This window comes from Nannobrachium achirus (assembly GCF_963921795.1).
Source record: "Nannobrachium achirus genome assembly, chromosome: 7".
In the NCBI taxonomy this organism is placed as follows: domain Eukaryota; kingdom Metazoa; phylum Chordata; class Actinopteri; order Myctophiformes; family Myctophidae; genus Nannobrachium; species Nannobrachium achirus.
The window spans coordinates 20115957-20139727 of record NC_137816.1 but is presented as its reverse complement, the minus strand read 5'-3'; the positions used below and the strand labels follow the sequence as shown (position 1 = coordinate 20139727).

At 41.2% G+C, this 23771-nt stretch overlaps 2 protein-coding genes across 2 annotated transcripts; one reads left to right on the top strand and one right to left on the bottom strand.

Moving 5' to 3' along the window:
- Positions 1-4364: 4364 nt before the first annotated feature.
- On the bottom strand, positions 4365-9931 carry LOC308288114 (small ribosomal subunit protein uS11m-like). Its single transcript, XM_080729460.1, has 6 exons — positions 9793-9931; positions 9345-9452; positions 8057-8155; positions 7078-7207; positions 5987-6052; positions 4365-4640 (listed from the first exon to the last, which is right to left on the bottom strand). The coding sequence occupies exons 1-6, from the start codon at positions 9870-9872 to the stop codon at positions 4533-4535; spliced, it is 591 nt and encodes a 196-aa protein (XP_080585586.1). The 5' UTR covers positions 9873-9931; the 3' UTR covers positions 4365-4532.
- Positions 9932-10217: 286 nt separating this feature from the next.
- LOC308288385 (large ribosomal subunit protein mL46-like) lies at positions 10218-19149 on the top strand. Its single transcript, XM_080729808.1, has 4 exons — positions 10218-10467; positions 16401-16608; positions 17115-17288; positions 18301-19149. The coding sequence occupies exons 1-4, from the start codon at positions 10222-10224 to the stop codon at positions 18552-18554; spliced, it is 882 nt and encodes a 293-aa protein (XP_080585934.1). The 5' UTR covers positions 10218-10221; the 3' UTR covers positions 18555-19149.
- Positions 19150-23771: the final 4622 nt, after the last annotated feature.

Below are 23771 nucleotides of genomic sequence, written 5' to 3'. Positions count from 1 at the left end.
CCCTTTCTCTCTCTCTCTCTCTCTCTCTCTCTCTCTCTCTCTCTCTCTCTCTCTCTCTCTCTCTCTCTCTCTCTCCACTATATGATGCCCACAAAAAAGGAAAAAAGTTTGTTTCCCCCCCCTTTCTCTCTGTTCGTTCTGTCTGTCTGTCTGTCTGTCTGTCTGTCTGTCTGTCTGTCTGTCTGTCTGTCTGTCTGCCTGCCTGCCTGCCTGCCTGTCTGTCTGTCTGTCTGTCTGTCTGTCTGTCTGTCTGTCTGTCTGTCTGTCTGTCTGCCTGCCTGCCTGCCTGCCTGTCTGTCTGTCTGCCTGCCTGCCTGCCTGTCTGTCTGTCTGTCTGTCTGTCTGTCTGTCTGTCTGTCTGTCTGTCTGTCTGTCTGTCTGCCTGCCTGTCTGTCTTCCTTCCACACTGCATGTGTGGACACATTGAATGAATTTTGATATTTTGATAAATGAATTAATAGGCCTACTGTCATTGCATTTCCATTTTTCAATTATAAACCGAATAGCGCAAGTATAGGTCTATAGGGTCAACGAGTCAAATTAGCGCAGCAGTCCCGCAGCTGGTGTGATTGGACTCTGACCAACTCTGCGCTTCTCAAAGTTACATCAGATAATTTAAACCATTATGGCATTACATCTCAGCCAACTAATGATAGTCTATTCTGCATTCTGGTTGTCGTCACCCCAAATAACGGATTACTTCTTCATGGACCTTCAAAATGCATCACATCACATCACATGGCGGCAGGTCGGCAGCGACAGTAGGTAAAGAGTTATTCACAATTCACATATAGTAGTCTTTATTCAGTTTATTGGATGACTTTTCAGACAGTAATGAATAATGATAATGAGGAGGAGCAGCACAGCCTGCCTGCAGGTGCACTCACTGCGGGCGACCACCGTGCACCCAAATCGATTATCACATTCACAACCATTGATCAGGCATCACGCACTAGTTTGGCATGCATTCCGTGTTTATTTTTAGGCGGAGCAAAGAACGTGTTGACATATTAGTTATAGGCTCTATGATGATGATCGGCTTGGCTTTTCTTTTTTCTTCTTTTTTATTTTTTTGGTGCCCTTTGGCAAATGTGTTCCCTTCCCAGACGCAGACATCTTTCTGGGGGGAGAGGAGAGAATATCGAGGGAAAAAAAGAAGCTAATGATAATAATAATACAGTAGCCTATAATGAGGTTTATAGTGAGTGAGTGCATCTCTCATTGAGATAAATAGGCCTTCAGATAAGACAGATGCAAACTTTTATTTTATTTGATGAGAGATTGAGAGAGAGAGAGAGGGGGGGGGGGAGAAGAGAGGGACTCGGAGAGAGAGAGAGAGACGGCAGCTGCGCCGCCAGCAACCCGCGTCTGCCCTACGCACATTTTTAGGCTGTGCAAATAGGCTACATATTAGTTATGATGATGATGATGATGATGATCATGATCGGCTTGGCTCTCTCTCTCTTTTTTTTGTGCGTGCGCATCATAATAGCAGGAGGGGAGAGAGAGAGAGAGAGAGAAGGGGGGGAGACGATCATAATAGCGGAGGAGGGGAGAGAGAGAGAGAGAGAGAGAGAGAGAAGGGGGGGGGAGACGTCATATAGGACGAGGACTTATATAGTCGGAGTGGCGATACGTTTTCAGTCGGAGTGGTAGGACGTTTGCAAAATTGGTTTAGTACCGCCACTCCGACCATTAGAAATCACTGTCGGAGTGGCGACATGTCGGAATGGAGAGAGCTAAACTTGCACTTATTTACTTGTACATCACTGATTTATAGACTCTACACACATTAATAGACAATTGACACATATATTCAGACACTATAAATCAAATATAACATAGGCTTACATTATTTCAGACTCAGAGAGTAGCTATATTAGGCACACTATACATTCATACACATACATTCAGATGAACACATTTACATTCAGACTATAGTATACATACCTAGCCTACATAGTCACAACATACGGTAGCCGTATTTCAGACCGTAGACTAGCCCATTGATTCTGGGAACTTTATCACTATTTTATACTTTGGAAAACATTTTGAAATATCTTGAAAAAAGTTGAAACACTTTAAATAATGTTTTAAATGTTTTGTTTTAAATCTTATCTCATGGGGTTCCCTGGTACAACATATTTTCAGATGAGGTCAACGACCAAATGCATATTAATGTGGGGTCCTTAGCATTAAAATGTTTGAGAACCACTGGTCTAGTAGAAAATCAAACCCCACAATCACTGCATTTTGCACGTGTCTTTACGAACATGCATTGTGATAGTACTCAGTTTATACAGGATAACCATATGACCTACTGGTGTTAGGCTATATAAATTAGCGGTATGGTAGAAGAATATACAATAGCTAACTGTAGCTAATGACAACTATAGGCTGTACTCAACTCAGCACCACCACTTTTGACAATTCACTGTATTTCACTGTAGCCTACTCCACTGAACACAACAAATCTAAAGTCAAGTTCAACCTATAAATTATAATTCTATTCGAGTAAACAAAGCCAAACATATAAAAACATGGAAGCATTGAAAATAGATGTTACCTGTGAAAGGAGTAGAGATCCAATGTTTTGCTTTGGCCAACTGAAAGACAAACTGCAGCCACCAGTGCGTCACATTGTTTGTAGTTCAAAGGTATGCATTATGCAGTCACCTTCCACCTCCTTATGACTATCAAATGTGACAGTGAGTGACAGTTAATAGCAATCCCACTCAATCAACATGTTTATGTATTAGTTTTGTTAGCTTAACATATTTTAAAATATGTATTTTTTAAAACACAAACACACACACACACACACACAGTATATACATACAGTAAGCAATGATTCATATGTCATGTCACAGGTACATCTGAAAATTATTTAACACACACCCACACACGCATGTGCGCGCGCACACACATACACACACACACACACACACACACACACACACGCGTGCACACGCACGCACGCACACACACACACACACACACACACACACACACACACACACACACAGAGTATATATGTAATACAGTAAGCAATGATTCATATTTCATGTCATGTCACAGGTAATTCTGAAAATGATTTAACTTTCATGCTGTGAAAGGCATGATAACAACGTTTTGATTGTAATCTAGAGCCAAAGCCCTTTCCTCTACAGCAGTCTCTCATTTATTCCCTGGCTGCTGGGGACGTAAGCAAAAGTGGATTATTGTTATTATTGGTAGGTCATAGGTTCTCCAGGTGTCAAACATTGACAGATACACTTACACAGACAGCTGAGTCCGTAATGTAAGTAGGGGAAGTGGTGCTCATAAACGGCTTTACTACTCTTGCCTTGACGTTGAAGGGACTCCTTTATACTGCATTCTCTTAGGATAGTAAAAGTCTTTACATCCCAAAGAGTCAGATGAATGAACACCTGTCACATGCCAACGGGAGGTCAGTGAGAAACAACAGCCAATCGGAGACTGACGGACCTAGAGATAAATGAACACCTCACACACAGCTGTTAACGAATTACAGGAATTGTCTTTGGTTGGACAGAGCAACAGTCACCCAAACACAGAATCATTCAGGCGGCCAGAGCATGAGTCAGGTAGTCCAGTACAGAAACAATCAGTCAGACCAAAACAACAGACAATCAGACAGGCTGACGATTAAAGAAGCTGCTTCGTGTGCAGACAGCAATAATATTTACTGGGTTAACTGGAGTTAATGGTGATTTGGTGGTTTCCAAAAGTTAAACATTACTTGTTGCTAAACTGAGTGGTGTTACTGCCACCTCTTCTTCTCTTTTACAGATTATTTTCTCGATTTTATTATGATAGCAAGTAGCAACAGTTAGAGAGAGACAAACTGAGAGCAGGGGAATACCACACAGCATACAGTTTGTCCAGCCATGAGCCGAAACAGAGTAGCCTCATGAGAAGCCTTCACTGTCCAGGGAAACAGAAGAAAGCATTTTACACCCATGGTATGCACCCAAACTATTCAGATATTGGCTCTGTCCCTTCCAGCTCTTCTTGAATGTTGTTGGTAGTAAGAGAATGTCATATTCACACCCTGTCTAAATATATTTTTTCGAAACACTTAGGACATGAGAATTGAACATGTGTAACTGTATTTCCCATGTATTGTTCTGTACCCAAGTTATCATGTTACCTTTAATGACTATATGACAGTTGTTGAGGACAGACCTTTCCTATTATGTTTATTCATTACTCACCATTAGTGCATCACTCTTCTGGTGATGATTAAATCTAACATTTGTCTTCTCCTCTACATAGTATAACATAATATAGTCTTGCTCACTCCAGGGACAAAGATTAACCCAAATGACACAAAGAAAATGTGCAACCAAGGTGAGAATTTATTATACATTTTTTTCCAGAGGAAGGAGATCTCCCTCTTCTGTCCAATATGCGCAACTACAACATCAACAGATATTAACAAAACTGTTCACAGAGGAAGTTGGGGGATAACAGGGTCTGATGTTTGGTCTGAGATGGTATGTGACTGGTCAAATCCTTCTGGCTTTCCGAGGGCGACACCCGTTGTGGGGTACAGGAGTGTTGTCTGTGATTGACACCACCTCTAGACCTCCCATGGTCAAACCTTTGATGGCAGCCTGCAGGACAAAGAAATGAAAACACTGTCAGAAGTCAAACAAGTAATTACAGTAACTTGTTTGGCTTATGTATTGAGTGTGTATAATACATCTAAAGGCCACTTTTAACCGCACAGATTCGGCGACGATTCGGCGGCGGAAGGCGGCGGAAAGCGTCTGTTGCCGAACGGGAGCTCATCGTCAGGTTTTCGGCAGCGGGTCGGGAACCTTATCGACCGAAAACTGGAAAACTGGACTTGCTCAGTTTTGTTCAGTCGCCCCTCGCCGTCGGTAAGATTGAGGGAGTTGTAGAATAGTTTACTACTGCTCCAAAACCAAGCCAAAACAAGCCAGAGACATTTTCCCGTCGCATATTTTTACTAAATACCATATTCTCAATCTCAACTCTCAATTCCTATTCCAATCGGATCCAAAGCAAAGCTAGTAGTAGGCTAGTAATAGTCCATCAAGTGCCCGTGTTGTTGTTTTCTTTTTTTTCCTCCTCTGCACGGAGAACAGAGCTGCCTCCGGCCGGGTTAGGGTTGCCAGATTCTGTGAGTGAAATACGCGACCAGGTCTATGAAAATAAGCCCAAAAGCGCGACCAGTTTCACCTCTGAACTCTATTACATTAGTTATTTTATAAAATAATGTTGAAAGCAAGGCCAAATAAGCAACTACACTTCAGAAACAAGCCCAAACAAAAGCAACCCACATCTAGCAACATTATAGGAAAACAGGATCAACGTTGCTTATAAGGAGCAGACCTGGCACCACTGCCATACAGTAACTACAGTCGGCGTCGTCTGAAAAAAATAAAATAAAAAATAAGTGCTTAGTTTTTTGCAGTTCTTTGCAGTCTGTGTACAGTCAGAAGGAGTCTCCTGTAGGCTGTTTGGTGTGTAGACACCTTAACACTACTGTACTGTATGAATGAATGAATAATAAGGCATACCAATATATTAAATAGTAGTAGTAGTAGTAGTAGTAGTAGTAGTAGTAGTTTATTTGGTCTTTTGTGATAGATAGAAAACAATACAGTTCTTTGTTTCCCTTTCATAGGGAGAAAAAAACAAAGCAAATAAGACCAAAAGGGTATAAGCTGAAGCCTGCAGCTTATTATGCTTACCCTTTTATACGTGTATTAAACGTTATATTAGAAATAATATAAGCAAACAAAAACAGAAAAACATATGACATAAACAAAAAAACAAAAAAGTCATGAATGTGTACCATGCAATAAAAAACAAAGCTATTCATGAAGTCATATCTTATGTTTTATACCAGCATAATGAGGAATAGAATCTTTAAATCCTGTACTGGGTTGCTTCTCTGACCTGAGTGTTTCAGTCTTTCTGCTCTACTTACCAACCGTCCTGGTCCAAGGCCTTTCACCACCACACGGACATATGTAACTCCCTTCCCTGTGGCTTTCTACACAGGACGGACAGAATAAAGAAGACACTTTTTAAATACTATTTGACAGCATTTCTGCTTCTAGTGAACTCTTAAACCGGATTCAGACTTTATTACAGAACGATTTTGACATTCTTCAACGTTGTGGAAGTCGGCAAATGATGATTGATCGGGGTACTTGTAATGTTGCCAGTCTCCAGACCAATATGCGCATAATAATAGCATAATCTGACATGGTGACTGACCACCGTGAAAGATAAAAAGAAATAGTGTAGTCTGATCTCGGCATTGGCACTCAGAGACATTTTTCATGCGTTTAAGTCCCTCAGGGCTCTATAATAGTGACTGTTCTGTTTTCGCTCTACACTAAGTACTGTATGTTCGGTGGAAATAGCCCACCTGCAAGCTCACAACACATCGCAACTCAGTGATTCTGAAGAATCACCGACTTTTCACAACGACAACGACTTTTCACAACGAATGAAGGCATCAACCTGTATGAATGAAGCATCCACTACTACTGTTGACTACTGTATATGAATATGTTGATGGGAAATATTCAGTGAAGCATTTTCCTATTGTCCTTGGTGTGATAAGTCCTTCATTATCACAAGCCAGTCTCAGTGAAATGCTTCACTGAGACGGGTGACAAACTGCTTCCATTGCTAAAACTGGGTAGTTAAAAAGAAACTACTTTGCAGAACCAATCAAACGTTTTTGGGATTTGTTAGTGGCTGTTCTTTGTTAGATGCCGATATGTGACATTTAGATCGGCACATATCGGAAGGCGAAAATCTCAGATCATGAAAACTTTTCTGAGATCTCCAAGAAATGACAAAAATAAAAAATTTGAATTCATAATATTAGACTTACACATAACACTAATTTTGAAGAGACAGAAAATATAAAATGAACAATATTTAGTATAAAATCAGTGTTAAGACAGGGATGATATACAAACATAATTGGTCATTGATTGATTAATAAGTAATAGGAGCAACTGCATTGGAGCAAAAACAAAAAATAAACAGTATGGGTCGTACTGAGGCAGCAGATATCCCAGCAGTCTGAGCAGCGATGGGGGTGGACTTCTTAACATTCTTGAAGCCCTCTGTCCCACATGACGTCCTCACCATTGACACACCTGCACCGTCTGTCACCTGGATATGTGTACTGGGGACACAGACACATTTTTACAGCGAGTGCCACGCTGCAAGCTTGTAGATCTGCTATTTTTCATCTTGAAAGTTTGTGCAAGTCTTTGAATATTTTTTACCCGATTCTATGAATGTCTTCTAAATCCTTCTAGGGTTTTTGAAAAACTCATGTTTCTATCATCAGTGGTTCTCAAACTTTTTCATGTCAAGGACCCTTAGAATTATATGTATTTGGTCGCCGCTCTCAAAATATGTTGTTCCAGGGACCCCCAGAAGTAGAGATTTGAGTTACAAAAGTTTGTTTTGAAAAATATAAAAATATATATTGAAAGATTTGCTATGTAGCACAAGCTTGTATGTCTGCTATTTTTCAATAGCTAAAGTATAAAATAATTCCAGATCTTAATGGGTTAACCCATTAAAACCGGGAAAGCATCTGCGTCATTTTAGATTTGAGCTAAAAAGCATTTTTTACACTGTGGTTCTTAGGTTCTTAAAAAAAATAGCAGATATGCTCATCCTTGCTGCGCTATGAGCTTGTATATCTGCTGTTTTAGAAAAATCTCAAAAATGTGTACAAATCTATGAATACAGTATATATTCTCTTAAAGCGAACATTTTTAACTCAAATCTTTGCTTCTAGGGGTCCCTGGAGCAAAATATTTTGAGATGTGGGTTCGCGGTCAAATACTTACTTTTTTGGGGTCCTAGACAAGAAAAAGATTCTCAGGTCTTAATGAAAGTAACTGGTTTAGCATGTGATTGGAATTTAAAGGTTCATGACTACATGGTGCATGTCTGAATGAAACATGTCTGTTATGCAATGTTTGTATCAATTTATGCAATGTTTGCCTATTTTTCTTACTTGTTGTATGTGGCTTTGATGTGAGCAATCGGCAACTCCTCAAACTTCTGCCCTGCCCACCTCAGAGGGCTGTCCTCATCGGGCATCGGTGGGTAGTGACTGCAGGAGGAAAACAGCAGTCATCTCAGCCATGTTTGTCAAATGAGTCACTTCATGTACAGTACAGTATGTGAGGTCAATATGAGTAGGCCTAGTGCTTAGATAATGTCACTAATGTGAACAATTAAATGAAGTGTGTTTTGTAAACCTGCTCTTTAAACTGGAATATGTCAATATAGTTCTTCATATAAAGGGCCAAAGGCATGGGGAGACTATGTTTTGCATCCCGTCCGCCCGTGCGTCCGTCCGTTACCAGCTAATCTCCGGTGCCGTTGGCTCAGTCGCTGCCAAACTGTGCACACACACTCCCTGGAGTGAACCTCTGCCCCACATTTTTCACGTGACCCTGTTCTAGCGCCACCATGAGGCAATTTTTTGCAAAACACATTTTATGACAACACTCCTACAGATTTTGTCCAAAAATCACACAAATCGGTAGACAGTATCTCTACAGTCATGTGAACGACATGGATCTGTCCGATTAACCATATTCCATTCTGATTGGCTAAGATTGGCTTCCAAAGTTTGCAGGATTGGTCCATTTTGAACAAAATGCCTCAAATCTTGAACGCACTCAACGCTACACAGTATCTCTATAGTCATGTGATCAAGAATGATCTGTCCAATATTTCATATTCCATCCTAATTGGCTAACATGGGCTTCCAACGTTTGCAGGATTGGTCCGACTTTAACAAAATGCCTCAAATAATGAACGCAGCTTGTGATTTCCGAGAAATTCTACACGCCCATTCCCACTAGGTCAAGGAACAAATGCCACCCGTTTCACATTGGCCCGTTATAGCGCCACCATCAGGTCCACAGACTTTCCAAAACTAATTTTTGACACAAACATTCTCAAATCATGCATGCAGCATCCGATCGCCGTGAAAGGCAGAAGAAGACTAGGTGCACCCTTTCATATTGGCCTATTGAACCACAACCAGGAGGCCACAATAACATACCTGACCTGGTGGAGACCTGTGCTCGGAAGAGCACTGCTTCTAGTTCATAGTCTTTTCCCCCCTCTTGTAGAGTTGATAAGCGTATACTGTAAGCTATAAGTATTAGTTTGTGTATGTTATATAGTATATAGTTATATATAGTATAGTAAGTATATGTATGTTTGGCGTGGCTGTAGCTTGGGACGTGTGTAACTTACTGAACAGTGTAATAATGGACTTACTGTACCTGAACTCTTTGGATTTGGATGATTGTCCAGCATCTGTGATGGATGGGGCTGTAGCTGTCTCCTCCTGGAATCTGACTGCACTGGAACATAGCGCTCTCTGCAGCACCCTGCTCACAATCAGAACATAACAAAAACAAAAACTCATTACCAGCATCATGATCATTAGCATAATAATCACTGTGTAACACTGCGTGTAGAAGATCAACAAACATAATTCTCATCATCTGCAAACAACTGTACTCTACAGTAACAAGCAAGAACAATGGCATGTGCTGTGCATGTTAAAAACAAACAAGAGGAGAGCAGATAGTTTACTAACGTGGCAAATAGTACAGTAGTAGTAGTACTAGGCTATACGTAGTAACGCTAATATATTCTAATAACATGGTTACAGTTAGCCGTTGGGACACTGCCTAAAAATAAGACTTCATATAAAAATGCACTTACAATCCTCCAGTAATGTCTATATGTCCTTGGCGGCATACGTTTCTGATTGAACTAATTAATATACAGTTTAATTTAAACATCGTTCTTGCGTACAGTAACTATGTACACATTACAAAACGTGTGACATTGAGCAAAAAGCTCGTCCTGGTCAGCACCATTATGTGGATGTTTTAGGGCATCTAAATAATGAAACGGTGTATGTTAGAACGAAACATTTTATTTGATTATATCTTTTGAATAAATGTACAATGAAGTAATGAATTACTAAACCCATTGTTGCAAATTATGCAATATAATCTCCTGCTTCTGAGTCATATTTGGTGTATTATTATTTCTAGCTCCCCCTTTTCACAAAATAATGGAATCGACTTTTGCAAAGCATGCTGGGTGACATGTAGGAGAACCAAGATGGCTGCGCCCTGTAGCAGGATGGCAAGTCGCTGTTTGGCACATTTAGTCACTTCTTTTGGCAGAACAAGGGTCAGTAACACAGCATTGACGTTACGCCAGTTGTCAGTGAGCTCCGTGTGCCGCGTTCCGTTGAAAGATAAAGGTCAAACAGAAAGCGTCGCGTCGCCATGGACGTTAATGGGCTCAGTTTGTCTGCAGAGGCTTCCTGTCATCTCCCAGGACACGAACCCCATTGAAGAGCAGTTTGCAGAGCTCATGTACCAGGTGAGCCATGACACGTTTAATCCATTGGTTCTCAAAACGTTTCATGCCCAAATTGTGTTATTGCGTTATTGGCCCGCGAACCCACATTTGAAAATATATGCCAGGGACCCCCATATCAATCTGGCTAGCCATCGTCAAAGAAAAGGGAAAAACAGCGCCCTCTCTGTTTTGTTCCTTGTAGCACTACATACATCTGTTCTTGAGAGATTATCCCCATATAAGAGAAGAGTTTTACGGCTCTAGCAGTGATTCTCGGTCATTTTAATGTCAAGGACCCCCAGTTTGACATCATCATGCTGTACTAACTACAGCCAGGTCGGCTACGGACCTCCATTTAATGGAATTTCTATCTCTGAAACCAACCAAATTTTGGTTCCATTTGCATGTGTACACTCTCTGAGTTACATACCCATAAAGGTTAATTTGGTTCCTAAATATAATTTAGCTGGGGACCCCCTGGAACTCCCTCAAGAACACCTGGGGGTCCCCAGACCCCAGTTTGAGAACCAATCGTGTAGACTAGAGAGAAAAAAGGGGGGGGACTACAATAAACGAAGTATGTATGGTTTTATGGTGCTGTTTGTTGTATATTGGAAAAAAGAGAAGATGCAAATGTCTCAGCATTATAAGGGTGGCAGAATTCGTGAAATATTCAATATGTAAACTTTAAATGCAGAGGCACAGCCAGCAAAAAGCAGAGCGGCAAAACTGAGGAAAAAAACATATAGTAGCCAATTATTTATTGCCTCCCTTTTACCCCCAATTTAGTTGTTATGCCAATTCATTCCTCCCCCCACCCCACACATTTATGTTGTATCATACTTACTGACTCACCTGCCAGTGAGGAGGTGCTGACTGGTGCCGTGCCAGCACGTTGGAGTACATGCAGTACATGCACCCTCCAAGCCCGCCTTCCTCCACGAAACATGGGCCAAATTGTGTTTGCATAGACTCCTGACAAAGCCAGGGACTTTACTACTGCGCCACCGCCACCCAAGCAATCCAAAAAGTTAAACGTTGCTGCTGCGTGGTGATACAGTTTAGAGAGGCAGCCAACCAGAAGCGTACTGTGCTCTGGAGTGGGCCTGGACTACTAGGCTTACACACTTGACACCACTTGAGATTTACTGAAGTTTGGAAGTACTGCACTGGCCATCTATACTATAATTTTGCGAATGTCTGAGTGAGTGAGTGAGTGAGTGAGTGTCTGTCTGTCTGAACCAGCGTTTCTCCTCAGTGGCTGGAGCAATTGATCTGAAATCGCATCACCATTAGCATATGAACACACCTGACATAACTGTTAAGCCCGTTTGTCACTTTCACAAATCATGTGCTGTATATTAGCATTTTTATGGTGTATCTACTATCTATTCTGCATCTAGCATGAGGCACATCTATTCTGCATCTAGCATGAGGCAAAATGTTTAACCAGCTGTGTGTGTGTGTGTGTGTGTGTGTGTGTGTGTGTGTGTGTGTGTGTGTGTGTGTGTGTGTGTGTGTGTGTGTGTGTGTGTGTGTGTGTGTGTGTGTGTGGGCGGGCGGGCGGGCGTGTGTGCAGGCGGGTGGGCGGGCGGGCTGGGGGGGGGGGGGGGGGGGGGGACAGTATCTCTGTAGCCATTAAACGAAACGGGTTTCTTACATTGATGCTCCTACATCATGCAAGCACCAGTTAAAGTTACTTTCCATCCCTCATATACTGTGTGCACAGTGCACATCCCATAACCCACACACTGCACATCATTTTGGAGCTCATATCTTTGAACGGGTAAGGGCTAGTTGATGATAAAGTTTGAAACTAGCAATTGTTGAAATGTATCAAGATTGAGTAACAGCATGGCCTATTGCTTATCTAAAATGTATGTCATTTACCAACAAAGCTCCCTGCCACAGACAGGCATCGAGTGTCCGTACTACTTCTCCCTACTTGTGAGCTTTGTAGTAGTGCACAGCTGCTCCCTTTGAGATGGTCGGAGCACAGGAGCACTCGCTGAACCACAATTTGCTTACTGTATTTATGAGGATGCCACTTAATACCTTGGACATGCCCATTTTGTTGACATTTGTGATAAAACAAAGCAATTACTCAACTGTTATGAAAAAATCAAACCTCGTTCGAAGTGGAGCGGTGAATCTGAACAGCTATACCCTGTGTGTGTGTGTGTGTGTGTGTGTGTGTGTGTTGCGTGCGCGTGTGAGTGAGTGGTGAGTGTGCCTGGCCTGCACAAACAGCGCCCCTCCTTTAACTAGTGTGTTGTGTGTGGCCACTCAAGGTATTGCCAGGCTACGGACGGACACGGCCAGCCAGCCACCCAGCCACCCACATACCCACGGACATACCTGTCTATTGGGAGCGCTTTCACCGCTCCAAAAATTGTCCTTTAACATTGTGTGTTATAAAATGCTCCACAGTGCCCCAGGAGTTTGTTCGATGTTACCGCAGTCTCTAATTAACTGTCACATCCAGAGGCATAGTTCCGCCGATTTAAAATGACTCCAATACGGAACTAAAACTTCCTATGATTGGCCGCTAGTTGCGCTGTTTTCCCCCCCGGCCGATCGCAAAAAGAATTGTTCTCCATTGGACCCCATTCATTTTCCCCTTTCGTTTTCTAAACTTAATTAACATTTTCATAAATACTTTATGGTTCCTATCGCTAGTTAAAAATTGCCTTTCAATCACGATTATATGCGTTTTGTGAAAATAAGGTCCCATTTATGTTAAAATGTATGATAAAGTTGCGGGGAGCGTGGCCAACTAAACTAATACCAGCCGGCTGTGTTCTTCTTCGTGTGCTGTATTTCGGGAGGCTCCGACCACATTCTCCCATGTATCTCTGCGGTTGCACGTGACCGTTGGCAGCCAATAGCATCCTCTGGTGCCTTTACAATCTATGATGGCAACACCCATGCCAAGGACCCATATTGTGTCATTTGCGCTGCATAGAAAGTAGAAACCAATGGCTTCGCTTTGTCCATATCTTTAATTTTATACAGTCTATGGTCACATCACAAGTTTACAGGTGTAAAGAATTGGGTGAAATTGTTTTCACGCATAAATAATAGTTAGCCAAGAAGTAGCTAGGACGGATGAGAATCCCAGACAATAGATTTTAGTCCCATCTCAACAATGTATTAGTCTCATAATACCTCTGCTTACAGAGCTATACAGTGAGCTATACAGTGGACATTTTGCTGGAACTTTTTATCTCTGTTAACTGGACACTCTATATGGGGCAAGTCCCTACTAGGAGCTATTTTTTTGTCTTTAAAAAAACATTTGATGTCAATCATCTAGTGGTATGACGTTCTTGTGATGCTGTTTCAAGAACAAAACATTCCTCATCAAGATAATAGCATGTCTGTTTGCCTAGCTCAATCGTTGATGAGCAAGGGGCTAGATAAAATGTAGACAGTTCAGATACCAGTGACATCATCGGTACTAGGCAGGTTAAGTCATTTCAAACAAGATTTCAAAAATTGTATTTAATTTTTTTTATGAATCCAAAAAGAATGGCTTCTTTTATAGCATTCTAAAGCCTCTTGTTTCTTTTAGCTTGGATTCTCCATCAATGATTATGCAGTTAAATACTGTCTTGGTGTTCAATTTATAACAATGCACTCTGATCATTAAATTGGTTGAATATATACATCTTTACAGGTGTTTGAAGACATGCCTGGTGTAGCAGTCAGAGATGCTCATACCGGTGCACAAGGCTATGACACAACCTGTTGGTGACAATGTCATGCACAAATCTCAAATAGGTCACTGGAGTTTATAATAACATTTAGAAGTCTACTCAATCATTTGCGGGGGAAGACGGGTATGCAAAGTCATGCTCAGAATCAGTCATCTAGAACTGTTTGTCAGTTTAGTCACACAGGTAAAAGCAGCAGAATGTTGAACATGTTCCGCACAGTTAGTGTGAACACAACAATACTACAAGATGATTAAAATAATAAAATAAAAGTAACAATACTGGCTGAGATATAAATAAATGTAAAGTACAGGTAGAACAGCAGAATGACAAACTTCTTATAACAGGTATATTTTGGCAGCAGTGTCATAAATGTGCAAGAGCAGAGTCATTGATTAGTATTACAGTACACTGCATCTTATATGTTTAGCAGCACTATGCTCTGGGGGGTTAGGGTTAGGGTTAACACCTGTGCTGTTATTGCCAAGGTAGGTTACTGGGGTTTAAAATAATATTTAGAATGACACTCCGTCATTGTGGGATGACAGTTGTGCAAAGTCACTGTGTGCGGAAATCAAATCTGCTACTAATACATTTCCTTAAAGGAAAAAATAAAACTTTCAGGAATGGACTGTCTAGAATTTGACTATTTTTTTTAAAATTCTTTTTGACTCATTTTGGTCAACAACACATAAAGCCTCTTTTATTGAAGCTATATATTCAGCCCCTCAAAATCATACACTCCCACGAATGATGTACTTGGCATCCATGTCTGGATTGCCGAAGCCAGTCAGAGATTGTGATCGAACTTTTTGTTGAATCAATTGTAACAGAAAAAATATGAATAATTAACGGTAATTAACGGTAGAATAGCACAGATCCTACCTACCATTATCCTTCACAAATCACAATCAAACCCATTTTCTTTTACACAACAGGGACTTAAAACCAATGCTAGAAGGTGTCTATCTTATACAGTATGCAAATAATGAATAATGATATAGCATGAATGGTAGTCGATGCAGAAAAGCTCAGCTCAATGGTGCCTTCCCTGTTTGCCTTTGGTTCAAAGAATTAGACAGATACACAACAAATAACTGGTATTGCAATTGATAAAAAAAAAAAAAAAAAAAAAAAAATATATATATATATATATATATATATGTCATAGTATATTGGAGAAACAGCACATTCGAGACGCGGAGCACTCGTGGTGCGGCACGGGGCGGAGCAAGCGGTCGCCAATACAACGTACTCCAGGCGGTGCGCCGCTCTATTGTCCACGACACTGCGAGCGGCTACCGAAGCCCCCCTGTATCCACGAAGCCCAAACGAGTTACGAGGCCCCCCTGGGTCCACGAAGCCCCAAGCGGCGCGAAGGCCAGCGGACCTTGGTCCTGCTCTTCGCCCCCGAGCGCCGCAGGCGCGAGTGGCCGCGAAGAGCGGGCCAGGGCCGCGCGGCCGGCGGAGCGCCGCGCGAGTTACGAAGCCGTGGTGAATGCAATCGTTATATTTATGCCCAGGCCGTAAGGCCTGGGCAAGCGCACGTTAAACGCCCTGTCCAAGTGACTACAATGGAGCTAATGGCTAGGCTAGGCTAGGCTAGGCTAGGCTAGTAAATAAAGAGTAAACACTTCCGGTCTGCGGCGAGTTCAAAGCGTGACGTAACTCTCTTATCCAGTGGCTGACGTCGCCATCTGGTGGTGATTAGTGTGTGGTGAACGTCAAAACGAGTGCTCCTTGACAACTTTTACTGGTTTCTTGAACATACTGTAACATATATATATATATATATATATATATATATATATATATATATATATATATATATATAAACTCAGTTTGTTTACTACCTAAAGTATTGAACAAAAGGGAATAATGCCATTGGAATTGAGCTTGTAAAGAGAATATATGGTTTCCTGGTAAAACCCAAGTCCACAGAGTCTTCCTGAGAATGTACCGGTATTTGTCTCCACTTGACTGTGGCTGCCCTCTTTTGGTAGCAGCTTCTTGTCTTGCAGTTCCCTAGATCTTGGCTTCCTTGTTCTGCACTAAAGGGAGATGGAAGTTGAACTTTTTTTTCCAGCCCTGTGGGACCTCTGGAAAGTGATTTCCTCCGTAAAATGAGGTTCTGGGCATGTGTCCCCCAATGTAATAAAGACTGTGTGAGAGTGAGAGATAGTCAATACTCCCATTATTAAATACATTGAATCCCATACAATCCCCCTCTTGTCTCAGATGGAGCTGGAGAAGAGCCTGCTGTCTGACCATGAGCTGCGTCTCCTGGAGGACGCTGAGAGGTTAAGGCGTAAACAATCGGATGATTACGACTCGGATGACGAAGAGGAGGGCCGCCGTGGCGACGAAGAGATTGTGTTGGCTCAGGACCTGGAGGACGCCTGGGAACAGAAACTCAAAAGGTTTCAGCCTGAACCCAGGACCAGAGGTCTGTGTGAGAGATGGGTGATGTGCACTGTACAGGGGCAGATGGATAGGTTGTGCGAAACCGGTCGTTCATTCATTGAGAACGTTGTGCGTTCGAGCTGTTCGGTTGATTGTTTCAACCTGTGGTGAGCCCAAGAGTTCTGAAGTAGCGATGGGGAGGAAGAAAGTGGAAGAGAATAGATACAAATATCAACTGGATGATGTACAGTATACTGGATAACGGATGCCATATTTCTGCTTCATAGATTTTAAATGGTGGAAAATCGAGACGAGAAACAAACCTTTGGCTTCAATGTGGCAGAATTAAAACCAGACAAAATATAATAAATTCACTATTAACCGACCTCACCTCAGCAAGATACAAGGCCAGCAAGTACATAATCCAGTCAAGTAATAGTAATCACAGGGTTTGCATGTCACATGTGTTTCTAAGTAACTTTATGTGCCAAGTTGAGTTCTATGTCTTCATATCTGTCTATCTGCTTATCTACTGTTGTTTATTAACAGCTGATTTAGATGAGAAGATGTCTTCATTGGAGCGCTGCTTGGCGGACTCCCTGGTTCTGTTGGTGGAGCAGAAGGTTGGAGATCAGAAACACTGGCTGCTTCCTCAGATCAACTGGGAAACAGGAGAGACCCTTAGACAGACTGCTCAGAGAGCTCTGGCTTCTAGTCTACCAGGTAAATGGTTAATACTAGGGAATAAGCATGCACAATTACTCGGCCGTCATCACTATCGGCCGATATCAGCCTTAAAGGGGTAGTTCACCCAAAGATTACTTATTTCCTATCAATTACACACCCCATGAAGCCTTAAATTCTTGGAGATTGTTTAGTTTTTGTCCAATTTCTAAGCCAATAATTTGATGACCGGTGGGACTCAAAAAATCAAGTATTGACTTCATGGGCTGTGTAATTGCTAGAAAATAAGTTCATTCTTTGTGTGAACTACTCCTTCAAAAATCGGTATCGAACTTCCCAGCAAGCCAAATGACGTCATGATGACGTTATGAAAACGTCCTCCGGTGACTCCGGTGATGTTCAGAACTAGGCCAGATCACAGCCCATATGAGGATGATCTTGACGTCATTACCAGGACGTCATATGGACTATAGGATTATTGTTATTGTTTGTAATGTTAGTTGAAATATGAGCATATAAGGTTATATTCTGGGCCATATCTGACTAGTTATGACATTTATCTGGCATTGATCGAACCCTCTGATTAATCCAGGACGTCCGTTTTCGTGGGCAGGATTTATGTTGGTTGAAATCATGACTATACTAGTCAGGCCAGATCTGACTAGTCATGGTTTGACTTGATTGATTTGTCCAGGTCCTGACCGTGCTTGCTGGGTGATATCAAAATAATATATCAGTTTTAGCCAATATATATTTTTTTAATAATAATTAGCCAGTAGCTATGCCCCTCCCAAAAAGCTTTTGTCCAATGCTAGCTTAGAATAACTTCCTGCTTGCCAAGGTTTGCCTTGGCAACAGCCTTGGCAAGCTGCCGGTTGCTAAGCTAGCATTGGACAAAAGCTTTTAGGGGAGGGGCATAGCTACTGGCTAATTATGTTTGAATGTGAAGCTGAAAAAGCCTTTTATGATGAAGGCTGCAGATTAAATTAGTGTTTTCCAGGGAAGCTTTTAAACCCACCCTGCTCTTTTCTTCTGTCTCTCTGCTTCACAGAGGCTGCCTCGCAGGCCACATTTCTGGGTAATACCCCCTGTGGCGTCTATAAATACAAAGTACCCAGAGCCATGCGTACAGAGACCTTCGTGGGAGCCAAGGTCTTCTTTTTCAAAGCCGTCCTGTCCAACGGTGCCGCTTTCTCCCCGTCTTCTGAAATGCCTCCTTTCATGTGGGTGAAAAAGAGCGAGCTGCAGGACTACCTCAAACCAGCGTACCTGGAGAAAGTCAAATGCTTTGTCCTCAACCTGTGACAAAAGCTGAGAGAACTGAGGCATTAAAAATAGCAGGCTGCCTTGGGGGAGTCCGGTCAACTATAGTATATAGGGTTTCCCATTTAAAAAAGGTCACCAGATTGATACCATGTATCAAAATACAAAAATGAGATGAAAGATATAGACCAAATATTTCTAAAATATAGGCTTTTGAAGAATTGTTGGTGATTACAGTAAACCATACAGATTAACATAAGACCACTGAAGGAGTGCTCAGTCCTTGGAATCACAATCAACTAATACTGCCCTACAAAGCCTGAGTGCAGTAACTGCTGTATGAACACACATTTGACTGAGAATTATTTGGTTTAAAAGTGTTCCAACTGGTCAGCCAAATGAGATTTCAGGATATAAGTGATATTACACTGATTGTATATCTGTTCTTGAGGTAATTGTGTATCCCCCAAAATCACAAAGGCTAATTTGACCTTTGGGATACACCAATAAGTTGGTGTACCCAAAAACGTAGTTACTGCACTTTGGCTTTGTAGGGCTTTTTGGAGGTATACCACCACCTATATGTGTATGTACCCTGAGGACGTAGGACTGTTATGCTGAACATGTATCAATGTCATCCTGTATGTGTAACTTGAGAAAGGAGGTATACCTTTGAATGCATTGGCAATAATAAACGTAATTATTGTTGTGTAATGTACTGGGTCCGAACTACATGGTGAAAATTGATATAGCTCGAGGAACCGTTAAATGGACAGGTGGCGCCATCTTGAGAGGTGATCTCTCTGTGGGCTGGCACCACATTCTCTTTCTACTTACAAATATATTTTCTAATTTGGTATAACTATATATATTATACAGTAAATAGATATTTTTTATTCTATTTTTCAACATGGGGATGAGTTATCCAGGAATCAAAAGCTGACTTTGATTAAAATAAGTGACAAATATCTATATTCTATATTCATTGCTATAGAGTATTTTGTCAGTAACAGTCTCCATGTCTCTCCAGCTCTTAAACAGAAAAAGCATTTTCAGGATACAGATTAAACAAGTGCAATTGTAAGAGACAAATAAATGAGCAGACAACATTGTAAATGGCACACTATAAAAAATGAAGCTGATAAATGGGTACAGTACACTCCTGATTGGCTGACATTTTGTCACCTACCTGAAAATGTATTTTCTGTTTATTAAAGTGCTGGAGAGACGTGGAAACCTTTGTTACTGAACAAATACACTATAGCAATGATTACTATAAGAATACAGTGCGTTAACCTTTTAACAAATACGGTTTTATTTATTTTTTAATGTTTTAATTTATAGTGCCATCTTGATCAGCAAATAACAAAACGACCAAAATGAAAGAACTATTCAGCAGACATAACAATATATAAATGAAAGAAAGTGAGAGGACACTGACTATTAAAAAAAAAAAAAAAAAACGCGGACCCACCTCACTGGCCCTGAGGACCTATTGTCTATTAAGGTACAGTTTTTTCCCTTTGTGACAGTGAGACACCACTTAAAGCCTGTCTACTTAATTGATCGGTTTACACTAGGGGTTTGTACTTTTCTTTAAAAAAATAAAGAACGTACAGTACATGGAGGAATTATTTCTAGCTGAATTAACAGAGCAGGAACATGATAATTTCACACCCTCTTTTGATTCCAACCAAACAGCATTACACAGCTATGCAATTTAGCTAATTAACACGCCTTCAACCAGAGAAGAAACTAATTAGTGAAATCAGTGCATAGTACCTGATTGGGATGAAAACCGACCAGGCCCGCTTCACACCTGGCATTAACATGCATCTCATAACCTCATTGTTTCCAGACATTATGTAGTCTGATTGCATTTAAACCCTGGCATTAACATGGGCGTGCACAACATGCAGATTACTGCACTCATCACTTCCTCATAATTACCTTTTAGAGAGAAAGCAACCATTTATATCATTGTGCTTACAGTCACCCAAGCCACTATAAGTGAGAATCGTTTTAATATAAATTTAAATATTCCCTGTTGGTTTATATTACAGTGTGTGTGAGTTCCCTATCACATTTGATTGGACACCAGTGGCCTCCAGAGATGACTGATTAAACATCAGCAGGTTGCTGTTTATTCTTACCAGTAGATGGCAGAATGTATCCACCACTTCCAAAGAGGTGATGTAAGTGAACTGAACACGCCTGTGGTGACCTCAGAGAAAAGACTGCAGAGCAAGAGACAGAGAGAGGGAGACTGAAAGGGACAAGGGATGGAGATAGAGAGAAAGAGTTTGGTTATGGAATGAGAGAGACAGACAGAGGAAGTGAGAAGGAGAGAGAAAAAGAGACTGCAGAAAAAGATGGAAAGCCTAGGAAAAGGAGAGAGACAAATTATGGAGGAGAGACAGGAAGACATGGTGATGAAAAGAGGGGACTGCAAACAGGAGGGGAGGGATAGATAGATTTAACCAGAATAAGAAAAGGAAAGAGATACTGTACAGTGAGTCAGTGAGTGAGTGAAGAAGTGAATAGGAGGTAGAAGAAGACCGTGAATAGGAGAGAGAGAGAGAGAAGTTAAAGGGATGTTCCACTTTCAAAAAAACTTTTGGTAATTTTATCGTCTAATCGGGCTTTTATGAACACCCTGAACAGATTTTAATTTACTTCATTCAATATTTAGATATTTGATGTAAATGTTAACAGGCCATCCAGGCTCAGGGCCTCTACACATACACACCCATTGTAACTTCAAACTCCATTTTAACCATGATAGATTCATTAAAAACACCCATTATTTTTTGGTGACTCATACTACCCTCCTAATACGTGACCAGGCTGTGTTTTCTCAATAACCTTTTTCATTTATTTTTAATAATTCTTTGGGAAAATGAGAAAAATTAAATACAAAACAAAATTATTAAAAATAAATGAAAAATGTTATTGAAAAAACACGGCCTGTTCACGTATTAGGAGGGTAGTATGAGTCACCAGAAAAAATAATGGGTGATTTTAATGAATCTATCATGGTTAAAATGAAGTTTGAAGTTACAATGGGTGTGTGTGGGGAGAGGCCCTGGGCCTGGGGAGGCAGACCCAAGCAAGGCAGAGTTTTTTTTTTTTTGAAAGTTTAATATTATATCGCTTTAAGATAAATATATATTATTTCAGAAAGAAAGGGTGAAAAATAGCGAGCGGGACATTGAGAGGACGAGAGATGGGGAGACAACATTGCAGAGAGTGGGAAACAAAACAAAAAAGAGAGAACACCTCCCTTTAATAAATAAATAAATGCTGATTCCAGATCAGGTAAAAACATACGCATCTTCCTGCCATAGGCATTCTGCTTGTTCTCAGTCCCTCTCTGTACTCTGCTGTATGTGGAGCACAAGCCGTCTTCATAAATCTTGAAGATATTTCCCTCCATCTTTTATTTATTCTATCTCTCCATTTTCAGGGGTTGCTAAAAGCCATCAACTAGTAGAAACTATTTATTCTATAGGATTCATGCAGGTAATTTAACTTTGGCATGTCAAACTGATCTTAGCTTACTGCATATGTATGTACAGACAATGACCTGAAGTATCTTGGTTGGCAGGGGCGTCACACCAAATTCTGGGCCCTGGGTACAAGGATTCACTGCGGGCCCCCCATGAATGTTAACTATTGAAAAATAGCAGATATACAAGCTCACAGCGCGGCACCGAGTGCCGCGCTGCGAGCTTGTAGACCTGCTATTTTTAAAAAATCGTGAAAATGTGTGCCAAGAAACCTATGTTTCCATGTCAGTGATGCTCAAACTTTTTCATGTGAATATTTAGTTCCAGGGACCCCCCAGAAGCAAAATTTGTGTTACAAATGTTCACTTAAAAAATACATATATTCACAACTTTTCAAAAATAGCAGATCTACAAGCTTGCATCGCGGCACTCGGTGCCGCGCTGTGAGCTTGTATATCTGCTATTTTTCAATAGCTAAAGTTACTATAGGGCCCCTCCACCTTGGGCCCTGGTAACTCAGTCCCGATTTCCTATCCCTTGTGACGCCCCTGCTGGTTGGTCACAAATTATATACAATAATATTTCAATATATAAAGCTATGTAATGGAGGAGGCCCAGGACCAGATTGGGGGATTATATCTCCACACTGGCCTTGGAATGCCTTGAGACTTCCAAAGTTCTCAAAAAGCTTCAGTATGTGCAGAACTCTGCTGCCTGCCTCCTCACCAGAACCCTTTCCAGAGCTCTGCTGGAACTGTTGCCTCCACTTCAGATAAGCGGTTTAAGATGGATGAAATTGCGACTGTAGGTCGCTAGACTCGCTACTTTTTTTTTTTTTTTTTTTTTTTTTTTAAACAATATATTTATTGAAATTTTTCAGAATGTACAGAATATGTATGTAATAGACTCGCTACTTAGTCTGAAAGTCTCCATATCCTGTCTGTCACTCTTCTGAGTGTCACTCTTCTGACATCACAATATAGCTGACCTGTTCTGACATCACCTCATCCCAGCTCAGCAGAAGGATATAGCTGACCTGTTCTGACATCACAATGATGTTGTAAATGAATTCCGTCCTTGTCCCTTTTATGCCAATATATGGAGATCCCTGATGTCATCAATATTAAGCCCATGTGTGTCACAGTGTGTGACACCTCATCCCAGCTCATCCATATTTGGGAAAATATGATCACATTTTGTCCAACTTACTGTAAACAACCATCCGCAAAGAAAGTCACCCATGTAAATGAATTCCATCCTTGTCGGAGATCCCTGATGTCATCAATAGTAAGCCCATATCTGGGAATGCCCATATATGGACATATTGTGTCAGTCTCATGTGGTCTATGACATCAAACATCTATGATGTCAGACGTCAGATCATCTCCATATTTGGGGAAATATTGCCACATTTTGCACACAGTAGCCAAAGTAATATTTATTTTAGGACGCAGAGGGAAAGTTGATCCCATGCCAAAGCACCAGTCCTCGCCCAGCAGTCTGCAGTCAACCAGTTGAACCAGGCGGATGTGTGCAAGCGCCCATGTGCACAACCTCGCCCTTAGGGCGTCTTACTGGTGTAATTGTCTGGAAATACATGCACATCAACATGCAAAAGCACAGTTGTACACAGTACCAAGTAACAGTGGTATTATAGTCATATAGGCTTGTGTGTGTGTGTGTGTGTGTGTGTGTGTGTGTGTGTGTGTGTGTGTGTGTGTGTGTGTGTGTGTGTGTGTGTGTGTGTGTG

What these genes read in the sequence shown, in the direction of transcription:
- LOC308288385 (XM_080729808.1), top strand. Translation starts at nt 10,222, where the DNA reads ATGGCAAGTCGCTGTTTGGCACATTTAGTCACTTCTTTTGGCAGAACA. An exon ending in TTGCAGAGCTCATGTACCAG is followed by an intron (nt 10,468 to 16,400) that starts GTGAGCCATGAC and finishes CTCTTGTCTCAG; the next exon opens with ATGGAGCTGGAGAAGAGCCT. An exon ending in GCCTGAACCCAGGACCAGAG is followed by an intron (nt 16,609 to 17,114) that starts GTCTGTGTGAGA and finishes GTTTATTAACAG; the next exon opens with CTGATTTAGATGAGAAGATG.
- LOC308288114 (XM_080729460.1), bottom strand. Translation starts at nt 9,872, where the DNA reads ATGTTTAAATTAAACTGTATATTAATTAGTTCAATCAGAAACGTATGC. An exon ending in TCCAAATCCAAAGAGTTCAG is followed by an intron (nt 8,156 to 9,344) that starts GTACAGTAAGTC and finishes TTCCTCCTGCAG; the next exon opens with TCACTACCCACCGATGCCCG. An exon ending in ATCAAAGCCACATACAACAA is followed by an intron (nt 7,208 to 8,056) that starts GTAAGAAAAATA and finishes CTGTGTCCCCAG; the next exon opens with TACACATATCCAGGTGACAG.